Source organism: Sceloporus occidentalis, unplaced genomic scaffold (genome assembly GCF_023333645.1).
Source record: "Sceloporus occidentalis isolate IW3139 unplaced genomic scaffold, rSceOcc1.0.p SCAF_1, whole genome shotgun sequence".
Lineage (NCBI taxonomy): Eukaryota > Metazoa > Chordata > Lepidosauria > Squamata > Phrynosomatidae > Sceloporus > Sceloporus occidentalis.
In genome coordinates this window covers 62,051,456-62,064,909 of record NW_028316981.1, presented here as the reverse complement: position 1 = coordinate 62,064,909, position 13,454 = coordinate 62,051,456, and the positions used below count along the sequence as shown (strand labels likewise).

Genomic DNA, 13,454 nt, shown 5'->3' with positions numbered 1-13,454 from the left:
ATGTACATACTGAAAACACACTGATCTTGCAACAGGCATGCATCCAAAAGCAGCACTTGCATGCAAAGCTACCAAAGAGATACCTCCACTTAGTTCATATCCAACCTAATTTAAATGCCAGTACTAATGCAGTGTCTCCTGTTTAAACAAACCACTACATTATATTTAAATAAAGCAGCCCATGCTCAGAAAGAAATATCAAAAAGCCAAAAACAAAAGAGAGAGGGATAGTTACTACTACTGTGATCTTTGCCTAGACATAGTCGTTTCAGGGTGGACCCTACAAGGTAAAATGATACAAGACATACAGAGTTAGGCAAGACTAAAAAGGGGGAAATGAAAAAAAAAGTCTGATGGAAAATCTTCTGCATTTTTTAAACAATGAAAAAGAAATCATTATGCAAGAAGGAACAGACAGAAAGTCAGCAGTTCAAGTTGAAAAAGACTAATAAATAGGCAGCTCAATGTCTACAGAAATTTTCTGCTATGTAAAGTGTTATGTATATTTTCTTTCAGACCTACATTTTTTGATAAATATGAAGATTTATTGTTAATGTTCAGTAAATATTCAATTTAGTGCTGAGTTTTAATAAATAAGAAAATTTATGCTTTCAAAATATCTTAGTATTTATTCTATTTGTGTGGCAAACTATATTCATCTGGTAAGTCAATTACTGTAGTGATAAGAAATGATTTAAAGAACAAGTTAAACTAAGGTGATTTCAGACAAAATCTATTAAATCTTGTTTTACAAGTCCATAGACTTCTGTGGGACTGACACCTTTAATCTCTACAAATTCATCAAAATTTCATATCAGTCTTTATGGTTCTATTGTGCTATTTCAACTGAATACCTCTTAGCAGCTATATTTGCTTGGTGAGAAGTTACAATTAGTTAAGTCACATATTGTTCATACACCATAATATATTAAAGTATTTAGATATATCACCCAATTTTTCTTAAATTCTTGAGTTCCAGTTATGCTTTCTTAAACCAGATTTGAATAAATAGTGACAGATAGGAATTGTATATTTTATTATCCAAATTTTGAAAACATCAAAATGTCAATGATGTTAATTAATTTGAATATGATAATTATTGTCCCAACAAGATGTCAAACTTTCTTATATGCTTTACCTCATTAAACCCACAGTGTTGCAGACTAGGCCAAGGCCCTTACTGCATACATCTCTCAGTGACATTAAAATTTAACCAACATTTTGTTAAACACCATGAAGCAGTCCAAGCAGTTGGAAATAACAGATTCTGTATGTGAAGAGCATGCAAATACAAAACTGTGTTTAGTGCCTGAAAAATAAAACCAGGCTTCTACATGTATGTTGATAAGGGACATAAATAGACGTAGAACTGCACCAAATATTGTTTTTACATGTGGTGACTAACATAGGAGCCAAGTGCAGAAAGAATCTGCATACAGGGGACCTTGATAGCTATTTCCACAAACCCTGCACAAGCCATACCTGTAGAGAAAAGGGATTTTATATTATCATGTTCAGGATAGATAATTGGCCCCATACAGACAGGCCAAAATAAAGCTGCTTCGGATCACTTTGGAGGTATGCTGTTTAAATGATGCATGCATCCAAAGAGTCCAGAAGCCATGCCAAAGCCTTTGGTGAGGCTTCCAGACTCTTAGGACGCATGCATCATTTAATCAGCATACCTCCAAAGTGATCCGAAGCAGCTTTATTTTGGCCTGTCTGTATGGGGCCAATTGTTCCCAAATAAGTGTGATCCAGCTTGGACCAGGTGTTACTGTCTTCAGTTAAATGGATGGAGAATTCTTACTTTCCGGTATGTAACTTCTGAATGAACTGTTTGGGCATGAACTGTTTAAACAGGAGTCAAAATAATTAATAGGAGAATCTCTTTACTCATTTCAGAAAAATTTACAATTTTTAATTCAGGTTTTTTTGTTTTTTTCAGGGACCTTGTATGTAATGTTTACATATATTTTATAGGGCAAAGAGTATTTACCTATCACATTAACTGAAATTTAGGGATTTTTGACATGCATCAGTTCATTGGAGAGACAGGTTGAAACATAATGTCAGTAGAAATGTAAATTTGTCACATGTGAACATAGTTTATAAAATTCAGGCTGTGGGAATTCTGTGCTTGTAGTATTTTTTCTAGAAATTATATGATTTCAAAGTATTATTTTGATTTAGCTTTAAAAGGCAGGCTGTGGTCCAAATCACATTGCAGAAATAATCCAGTTTGAGACCTCTTTAACTGTCCTGGCTCAATGCTAGGGAATTCTGGGAACTGTAGTTTTGTGAGACATTTAGCCTTTTGTGTCAGACAGCTCTGGTGCCACAATAAACTACAGTTCCCAAGATTCCCTAGCATTGAGCCAGGGCAGTTAAAGTGGTCTCAAACTAGATTATTTCTGCAGTGTATTTTGGACCTGTGTTTTTCTTTTTTCACATAGGAATCTTATTGCATTCAGCTATTTGTTTAACTTTACAATTTTGTAGAGTCAGACTATATGAATTTGGAAAATTTGGTCTTTGTCTGTATTGTGTTTTTTAAATGTTTGTATTACTCCCTTCCTCTATCTTTTTCTTTCTTTCTGTAAAAAAGTGCATTAACTTAAACATCTTTGACAGGGTGCTCTTTTATTTTTGCCCACTGCCTTGAACATTTGAAGGTGTTATATAAAATCATCATGAACACCATCACCTATAACAGTACAAGTCAACAGTTTTGCTGGTTGCTCATACACTATTCAACAGTCCACTCAATTAAAAAAAAAGTGTGGGGGGGAGATGTCATGCTGCACAAATATTATGAATATTATGGTGAATTTGTATAGAGGTGAACTATATTTTAGCCACAAGTGTGTGTGTGTGTGTGTGTGTGTGTGTGTGTGTGCCTTGTAAACTTTTATTATTAAAAATGTGAGGCAGCCATAGAAATTCAGAGAAAAGAAAAGAAAAAGTCCTGTTCAGACGCATGAAATAAAGGAAGAAGAAAAAGTGGTTATCAGAGAACAGACCACTGTCTAAAAATTTTTGTGAGACTTCAGGCATGCTACCTCAAAATGCCAGCACTTATATTCACAAAGGAAGTCACAGGATAGTTGCCATTCATTTTAAATGAAAGCAGGAGTTAGCATTATCGGATATGATGCTATGCACAGGAGAAGACATATAGGAAGCTGCATTATTTTGAATCAGACCATCTGGTAGCAGCTTAAAGGTATAATTTTTCCCCTAGCCCTGCCTGGAGTTCCCTGGTATTCCCCAAGTACCAAGTACTAAACAGGCCCAGCCCTGAAATCAGATGAAGGCAGTACAAATGCCAACAGAATTAGGAGCTTTGATGTCTAGATTATGAAGACTGATTCAATTTTTCAATATTTCATAATTTTGTTCTGATCAATGAATTTGTCTTAAACTGTGCAGGTTGTTGAAGGGTGGGCTATATAGCCCATAAATAAATAAATAAATTCCAAATAAACACCTGATGCATTCTGCTAGGCCAGAGTGAGGAAGTAATGTGTTTTTCCAAGGAATTACTTTGGTATCTTGCTACTTTGTTTACTGTAACAGCCATGGCTGGAATTCACCACATTTCAGTGTCTGCCAGTTACTCTTTACTGTGTGCATATGCTGTTTCAGTGTGAACAATAGGGCATGGAAAAAGAGTCACATGGGTAGGTGCTCATGCTGTAGCCAGGAATTACTGTTTTGTAACATCTTCTGCATTTTTTCAGCATTTCCAAGGTTAAAGATGTGAACTGGTCACTTGAGAAGACCAGGGGCAATTTTTCCTTTATTTTCCATTGGCACAACTGTAACAGTAAGTTGTTAGTAATTAATAACTCTGAGAGTCACCTTTGTGGTCAACAACTTATGCCCTACTGGGTCATAAGAATAATGAGTAATTATCATAAGAATAATGAGTAATTAGTCCTTTTAACAAAATAATAGTCCATGTTCTGTGCTAGGTCTATGATGGGTATTTGTGATGGTAACTGACAGATGGCCAAAGTTTATAGTGGTCACTTCATAGGCAACAAAATATGGCTAATCTTTATTACAGTTGGCCTGAACTGATTTTCATCTTTTCTTTCTGTTTAGCATATTTATAATATGGGACTTTGGCCAGTTATTAGGAATTGAAAAGTGACATTCCTCTGTTTTTTTCTCAAGATAGATCTGATGCTCACTCAATGATAAATACAATCATAGCATGTTAATTAAATTCAATATTGTTTGCTTGGATCCCTTCAAATCTTGACAAAATTGCATCAACTGGGAGATAGCTTTATGAACTAGAAGACCCGTATGATTTGTTAAGATAGTTAGTTTTAAGAATAAAAGAGTTTCACTGTTAATTCTGGTCATTATAGTACAGACCCAAAGATGTTAGTAACATTTATATTTGAAATAAAAATTATTGCATACAGAAAATCTGTGGTAGTCAAATGTTCTGGCTGCTTCTAAGCACAGAAGAAATTACTGCCTCCAAATTGCAAATAAAAGCAAATAAATATATACAGAAAATAACAGTAACTATATTTGGATTTTGTAACTACTAGTAAAGTTTAATATATTTGATTCCATGCACTAACATCAGTTTTCACCAGCCCTTTTAAAACAGAGTTTAATGGAGTTTTAAAGTAATAAAAAGGGGAGTTATTTGGAAAGCTGGGAGGATGTATTTTGAGTAGTCTTCTGCCTTTGATCTGTACCACCTTAATAATGATAAAAATGTTTAATTCCATGGTAAAAGTTGGATACAAATGAAAATGAAGACTGAATTAGCTGAATGCTTAGTTACAAAAATGTTAACCCTATGTTGGTATTTCATGTACTTGTGTCCTAAATTACATTTTTAGAACAATATATCTTTATTGTACCAGAAATAATCTATTTGCCTAATAATAAACAACTGCTGTAACAAATTAACTATAACTGAGAATTGGTTGAACTGCCAATTGCTGGGATAGTAGAATTAAAGAAACATCTATTTGTATTCAGTTACAGTTATCTGAAATCATCCTGGGCATTGTATCAATCAACCAGGCTTCAAAAATTGTAACATCTGAAAATATATTCAGTGCTTTGATGAACTGCTTCTTGACTTCATCTCTGAGGTCACGTAAGGTCATAATAAAAATCAACTGAGTAAAGTGCTCCAGCTAGGTGATTTTACCATAAAAACTATACTGTACTTTGTGGGAGAGTAACCAGACACCTGCATTTAATATAATTCACTTTAAGTAACCCAAAGAATACAATATGGTGGCAAAATGCTGCCTAGAAAAGATGATACTAAAGAACTAGCAGGAGCATTTCTCAGCATTTCCACATGCAAAGGACAGGGGAAATAACAAATAATAATAATAATAATAATAAGTGGATATAAACAGTACTGTATATTGTTTGAATACAGCCCTTCTGCAGATGTTATACCCTTTAGTGACCTTCTAGATTTGTACCAGCCTGCTACATGCATGTCTTCATAGTCCAAACATGTGTGAAAGAGACCATTCGTCTACAGAAGGTTGGGTTTCTTTTTGATATCGCTGGAACCAGGACAGCAGACATTTATAACTGCCACATTGTAAATTAAAAATTATTTAAACATAAAATCACATAAAGATACTTCCAGGACAAAATTTACCATAAGGCTATAGAATAAATTATGAGATCTTCCACACATGCTTTTGATACCCAGGCATGAGCCAAAAGCAGTGCACAAAAGCTTTCCATATGAAATAAAAATAACAAAAATAAGGAATGTGAATGATGATTAACTTGTTAAAAATGGAACTCAAAGGGATTGTCTAGAAAAAAAAAGGGCTTCCTGCCAAACATGTTAGATATATGTATATATAAAGGTGAGTTTTCGAAAAGGGGGAGGCAAAAGAAAGATGGGCTGTGATAAAATACAAAAGAACAAATACAAACAGATGGACAAAGACACAGGTCCACTGAGGAATCTGGTACGAGGTTTGCTATTAGATTTATAGGTCACTCTCTCAGACGTTTGGTGGAAAACCGTCCAGCCTGCAAATGAATATAAAGGGAAGAAAACAAAGACACTTATAAAGTACAAATAGCTGTGATCAGTTGTCACCATCAGTCATATCAGCTTTGTTAGTTTATCATCCACATCTCCATTTTAGCCTTGCCAAAGAGAAGTAAGTTCATTGGCTATGTGCAAAAAAGGGTGCAGAACAACAGCAGAAGAAAATAGATATTTTATAGGATTAGTTTGGCAGGACATGCAGAACTGAGAACAATATGGTTTGTAATCATCATTACACTTTACAACAGACAATGCTACTGTATCATGTTGAAGCTAGGAAGCTATCCATACTACAGTTATATCTAACTATGTGTATATTGCGGTAGCATCTGTAGTGAAGCCAGAAAACCATGAGAACTTGCAAAGTGGCAGAAGTTCAATTGCTCCCAACTGATATTCTTTTACAGGAAAGAATGCCTTATGAAGAAAATTCTGCATCATGGCAAAGGATTTGGACCTAGGTACATGAACTAAGGAAAAAGTAAGCCAAATTTTCCTGCTATGAAATGGTTTCAATCTACAAAAGGTCATTTCCATTACTGTTAAAAAAAAAAGGTCTACCATTCCCTAACAATTAATAATAATTCATTCATAATATGCATTCAAGAAATGAGAAACCTTCCTCTGTTCACACACTGCTAATCTTTCTAATATTGTTCATTTTGAACTAGTGTTCAATGGCACACCAGTGATTCAGTTGTCTACAACTGTCAAGATTAGAAAAGACCACATCAGAATTATTTTTGTCACCATGATATCACCCTTACTTTTGAAATCAAATGTAGCATTTTAGCACTCCTATAAAATAGATTAGAGTGGGTAACACTTACTCAAATCAGTATGCTGAGCAAGTTTTTGAACCCATAACTCCCATTTTCAACTTTTAACACACCTTTGATTTCAATGTTGCAAAATAATTACGAATGTCAGCATAGAATGAATTATGTCCTTAAGCATATAGAATCACCTTGGCCAGAATTTCCATGAGCATCACCTCCTTCAGTAGCTAATCCAGAACAGATGTCAGAAGACAAGGAAGCTTTGACGGAGCAGGGCTGCTGTGTCTGAACTGACTTTCCAAGTATGGCTGATGTGGATGATGTTAGTGCAGTTCCTTCAGTGGAACCAGGCTTAACTTTAGCATTTTCTTTAGCCAGAGCATCCTTGCAGTCTGATCCATTGCCTAAACAGGATACATGCAAAAATCACCAAGTACAAAGAAATAAATTGGTATACAAATGTCAACTCAATGCTGAAGGGGACTTGAACATCTTGAAGAACTGGAAGCTGAATCCAATTCCACAGCAGAAATATGAACAGGTATGATTGTTGAACTTCAGTTTTAGTTTAGCATTTTGTTGTTAGCCACCCAACCAGCCATCCAAACAGCCAGAGTTTGCCAGCGAGAATGACAACATGAGACCCATAGCATTAACAGCTTTGCAATGTATGGCTTGAGGGTACTCATAGAGATTCAGTTGTCAATTCCAGAAAAAGATAGAAATATCAAAAGGACTAGATTAGACCATGGCAAAAGTTTTGTAGGATTGTTGAACTTTTGTTTTAGTTTGACAAATCTTTTTTCACACTTTAGGGGCAGAAGTCATGTAGCCCTTCAGATGTTGTTGGACTACAACTTCCAGCTGTTCCATCCAGAACAACCAAGGGTGAGGGATGCTGGGAGCTGAACTCCAAAAGTATCTACAGGGCTGTGTGGTTATCAGCTTTGGTGGGGAGGCTGTTACTTAAGGAACAGATGTTGAAAATTCCCCATGGGCACACAAAAGTGGTGCAGCCTTTTAGGTCCTGGCCATTAAAATAATTAAGCTAAAATAAAATAGGTTTGACATAAGATGTCAATAGGTTTGACATTTCATCATATTGTTATTTGTAAAAAACATAAACATATTATAGTGAAAGAATGTGGTCTCTTCCTGTCAACTTTTATTCAATGACTATTCAGCAAAAGAAATGTATAATAAATTTGAGAATTTCAGACCTCCAAAATATTTCATACATATTTAATTCCTTGGTTGTCAACTGGCGGTAACTCAGAAGCAGGCCTCCTCACTGGTCCACTTTTTGGACTGTCCTTCCTGCAGTATTCAGGGGGTACCATCTATCATGTGCATGAGGGGCCTGTTAAATAACTACACCTGACAGCACTGGCCACTTCAAGAACTCTGTTGTGAGGTTCTGATTTTCAGTGCTTAATTGCTATTTCTTTTATTTTTTAAAATATTTCTTTCTTCTATTTTAAAATATTTCACACACACACACATTTTAAAACCAGTTCAGACACTGGACTGGATTGGCCAAAACAGTAGACTAAATATTCGTTATTTGCTGATTCTTCCATCCTCTATGTGTGTTTCCTCTTGACTTGTGGTGATACAAGGAATTTCATAGGGTTTTCTCAGACAAGGAATATTGACAAGTGATTTTGCCAGTTCCTTCCTCTGAAACACACACAGCTTACAACATCTAGTATTCACTGGTGGTCTTCCATCCAAGTACTAACCAGGGCTGACCTTGCATATTTTCCAAGATCGAATGGGATCTGGTGTCTTTAGAATATTTAGGCAATTTCTATTGTTGTTGTTGTTATTTTATTTTCTTATATCCTGGCTTTCTCCCAATATAGAGACTCAATGTGGTGAACACATTTTTATCCTCTGTACTACCCATACATCTGCCCCAGAGGGTAGAAAAGCCCTCTAAAATAATGGAGCAGTGGGTGCTGGAGGTAGCAAAAGAATGGGGCAACTAGTGAAGATTGCCTCCTATCACCAGCAAGTGTGTTCTCCTTGGAAAGCCACTCAATGTAGAAATAGAAATGCAAGTGCATATACATGCTATATTCCAATAGTGGAATATAGTGGTTGGAAAAACAGGTGGTGGAAGCTAGATAAGATAAGAAGAGGAAGAACTCAAAGTTCAGCGCCACCCTTTAACCACTGTGAGGTGATTTGATTATGTGGTTACAAAAGGTATAGGTTTGTTAGTTGTCATGTTAAAACCCTACTGATGCCAAACATCCTCATCAAGTGTGGATCATTGCTATGTTACATTTGTTTTTTATTTCATGTTTACTGTTATTGCCTTTTATTATCTCCTCTGTTATAAGCCGCCCGGATTCCCAGTGATTGGGCAGCATATAAATAAATCCAATAATAATAATAATAATAATAATAATAATAAAAAACACTACAGAATTCTCTATGCACAGATTGTGAAGATAGCCCCTTCCTTATCCACTGTGGAAAAAACTGCAAGGAAATTGAAAACTGCTGGGGAAGGTAAGTCAATTCAGGGTTGTCTTTCAAGTGAAAGAGAGAACACATCAGACAGCAATAAAGGAAAATGATATTGTTAACAGTTAAGGAGCATAATAGTATTATGGCAAATCTATAGCAAGGTAAACAACATTATTTCTTTACCTCCCAAATATATGTCTAAAGTATATTTAATTCTGGTTCCCAGGGCACATTATAAAAATAAGAAAGCAATTAATATGTAACAAAAATAATAAATGAAACTCACCAAAATCATAAAAATATCATGAAAGAGTCAGCTGGGTTAAAGTGGTATCTAAAAAGCTTGTGAAACAACAAACACTGGAAAGGTAGTTTGAACAGGTGCCAACTAAACATCTCAACTGGTTTATTATTGTTGTCAGCATCAAGTTATTATTTATCTACGAAGCATGGAGAGTTTGAGCTTAATCTGTTCTAGAATCCATTTGTTTGTGTTTTTCACTGTCCCTGGTATCTTTAGCACTTTTCTCCAGCACTACATCTCAAATGAGTTAATTTTCTTTCTATTGGCTTTCTTCACTGTCCAGCTCTCACATCCATACATGGTGATGGGAATATGATGGCTTAGACAATCCTCCCTTTGGTGTTCAGATTTATATCTTTGCACTTTAGGATCTTGCCCATTTCATTCATCACTGCCCTTTCCAGTCCTAGTCTTCTTCTAATTTCTTGACTGCAGTATCCATTCTGATCAATATTTGATCCAAGGGAAATTTCAATTTTCACTTTTTCTAGGATGATTCTTGCAGGTCTTCCATGGCCGTTATTATTATTTTTTATTATTTTTTTAATATTTAGCATTAAGCCAACCTTGGCACTTTCCTCCTTGACCTTCTTCAGTTATTGTCTCAGATCCTTGTTGGTTTCTGCAGATGCTAGTTAAAGCTGAGCTTGATTCCGCCTCTGTGGCTTGTGGTGGTTCTACTGGTATGTCATCTGTTCCTGGAGACTTATTCTTCTCTATTAGTTTGAGTCAGTAGCATCACTGGGAGGGGAGATGCAAGGGGTGCAGACCCAAGAAGGAGGGTGACACCCAAGAAGGGAGGGGTGAAACCAAGTCGGCTCCCTGCCCCCCGTGGGCACTGTTTGGGCTGCATGGAGGCTTTTTCAGGTACACAGGCCTTGCAGAGGGGCTTTTTCCTGGTGCCTAGGCCCTGCAGGGAGGGCTTTTCCCGGTGCACAGGCCCCATGGAGGGGCTTTTCCAGGCACCCCTCACACCAGAAACCCCATCGGAAATCTGGGACCAGAAATCCTGCCCCCGGAAGTCCTACCCCACTACCAGGTGTCATCTGCCACTGGTTTGAATGCGCCTTTCACTTTGCTTTCCAAAATTTAGGGTTCATCTTCATAAGTTTCTTCTTCCCATGTATCATTTATCCTTTCAAATTTTTATACAGCTCTTCTGTATACTGTTTCCATCATTTTTAAAATTTCATTGTGATCATGTATTATGTTCCTCTTCTGATTGCACAGCATCCTTACCCTTGGCCTAAATTCCTCTTTGAATTCCCAGAGCTTGTGGAAGGGATGTCTTGTTCTTCCTTTTTCGTTGCTGGCTTCTATTTCTCTGCATTGATTCTCTTTGTTCTTGCACACACATAATAGAACTTTGGTGTTCTAATTTTGTTACTATCTCCCTTTTATTTTGTTTCTCATTTTTTTAACTGCTTGAAGAGCTTGATCTGTCATCTGTGGTTTCTTCTTCTTTTTGGCCAGTTATCGTGTTTCTGCACTCCTTTTTATGTACATAGTTCTGGTTCTTGGTCAACAAAGCTTAATAGTGCAAATCTGTTTCTTGCACTTTCTTTAAATTATGTTGGAATGTTTTCCAGATCATATTTTGGCATGATTGTTGATTTGGTATTCTTCAGCTTTATTCTAATCTTGGATATTAGCAGTTCATGGTCTGTACTGCAAAAATGGAGCTTTTCCATCTTATGTTCCATATTATGTAATATTTGATTTTTGTGTTGATCATCCATCCAATGATGTCCATGTGTACAGTCTCCTCCTCAGTTGTATGAAGAACATATTTGTGATAAATAGGTTGTTGGCCTAGCACAAATCTCTAGCAGTCACTCTCCTGCCTCATTTCTTGAACCTAGCTCAAATCTCCCTACTCTCTTTGATATTGTACTGCTTCTTATTTTGGCATTCCAATCTCCCATGATTATCCGGCAATCCTGCTTCAGTGTGTTGTCAGTTTCTTTCTGGACTCAACTGCAGAATTTCTCGATCTCTTCTTTCTCTGTCTCTATGGTTGACACATATACTTGGATTATGGTGATGTTTATTGGCTTTTCCTGACGCTTTATTGACATGATTCCATTGGACTTTACATTATATTCTCTGATTGATTTTTGTTCTTTCCTCAACATTAATGCTACTCCATTCTTTTTCCTTTTTTCATTTCCTGAGTAGAGCACTTTGTAGATATCAGGGGTGTCTGAGGAGGTTAAGTAGGAGAAATGGTGAGGAAAGGACAGGAGCAGGGCTTTTATTTAAGGTGAGACTAAGAGACAGTCTGAGAAGGAATAAGGGCCTGTCCTTGCCTGTCATACTATGCAATTGGGGTTGCTCTGTTTTCTATCATACCTAAAACGTTTCCAGAATTTTGATATTAGCTTGCTGTAAAAGTAGCAAAGACATTATCCCTGCCCCTTTTGTTACATAGGCTCACACAGAGATATCCACCTCCATGTGCAAAATATAACTGAAATAGAAATAAAGACAGTCTTATCTTTAAAAGGACCTTTTTTTCCCCGAGAAGGGGGCTTTCTGATTGGTTAGACCAAACTAAATACTGGCAAATGAAAACATGGAGGAAACAGTTACTGATCTATCTGCCAGTGCTTAGTCTGGTCTAACCAATCAGAAAGGACCACCCAGGTGGAGATGAACAGTATTTTTAAACATATGAACAGGACTGTTCATTTTTTATATTTCATTTATATTTGAAGGTACTCTGAAGGAGGTCTGAAGGTAGAAAAAAAGCAAGAAAGATGCCAAGAGTTGATGAAATAAATTATTTCTTAAACAGTAAATCTGTTTTGCACATATATTTACAGGATTGTGTGTGTGTGTGTGTGTGTGTGAGAGAGAGAGAGAGAGAGAAGAGAGAGAGAGAGAAGAGAGAAAAAGAATGAGGTTGTTAGCATGCCATGGACAGACAGACAAACTCTGGAGAGCTTAAAAAAGAAGCCGGGGGGGGGGGGGGCAGGGCATCTGGGGGCAGGACTTCTGGTTTGTGCACCACATGGCAGTGCACACACAAGCACGCACACTGGAAAAATGCACATGCAGCCCTGTGGCAGCTGGGAGAGAAGGCCCCGCACATCCCTGGTGCCCAGAAAGCCTCACGGCAGCCGGGACAACACGCTCCATGCTCCCCTAGCAGCCCAGAAAGCCACACAGTGGCCAAGAGAGCACATTCTGTGCTCCCCTGGAAGCCCAGAAAGTCCTGTGGTATCCAGAAGAGCGGGCCCCACACTCCCCAGAAAACCCTGCAGTGGCCGAGAAAGTCCTGTGCAGGCCAGGAGAGAGGTCCCCATGCTCCCCCGGCAGCCTAGAAGACCCTGCAGTGACCCAGAAAGTCCTGCAGTGGCCAGGAGAGCATGTCCTATGGGCCCCCGGCAGCCAAGAAAGCCACGCAGTGGCTAGGAGAGTGGGCCCAAGGCCCTGGGAAGGCCCCAGAGGAGGAGGGGGACTGACCGGGTATAACCCACTCTTCTGTGGTGTCACTGCTTTATTGGGTGTTACCTGGTGCAATCCACACACCCCACACCACCCCAGTGACGCTACTGGTGTGGGATAGTGGTTTAAGTGTTAGACTACAAATCTGGAGACAAGGGTGCAATTCCCAGCTTGCCCATGAAATCTAATGGGTGATCTTGGGAAAGTCACATGTTCTCAGCCTCATGAGGAGGCAATAATTAACCTCCTCTGAACAAATCTTGCCAAGAAAATCTCACGATAGGGTCACCTTAGGGGTGTCATAAATCGGATATGACTTGAAGGCACACAGCAACAGGAGGTGGGGTGTGTGTGTGAATTTTAGCTTTTCTTCCTT

At 37.7% G+C, this 13,454-nt stretch overlaps 1 protein-coding gene across 7 annotated transcripts in view; it reads right to left on the bottom strand.

Annotated features, from left to right (window-relative positions):
• The window catches only part of LOC149321477 (serine/threonine-protein kinase WNK2-like), a 155,823-nt gene that overhangs the window by 34,313 nt on the left and 108,056 nt on the right, over positions 1-13,454 (bottom strand). For 4 of the 7 annotated variants that reach the window (XR_016281050.1, XM_089522937.1, XM_089522897.1 and 1 more), the window contains exons 25-27: positions 7,035-7,250; positions 5,947-6,045; positions 236-280 (exon numbers count right to left, since the gene is read on the bottom strand). Coding sequence is in view for 6 of the 7 variants with exons in the window: in XM_089522937.1 (XP_089379063.1) it covers positions 236-280; positions 5,947-6,045; positions 7,035-7,250 (360 nt within the window). In the remaining variant the exon portion in view is untranslated. The remainder of the gene's footprint in view (positions 1-235; positions 281-5,946; positions 6,046-7,034; positions 7,251-13,454) is intronic. The other 3 variants (XM_089522947.1, XM_089522906.1, XM_089522928.1) reach the window with 3 other exon arrangements.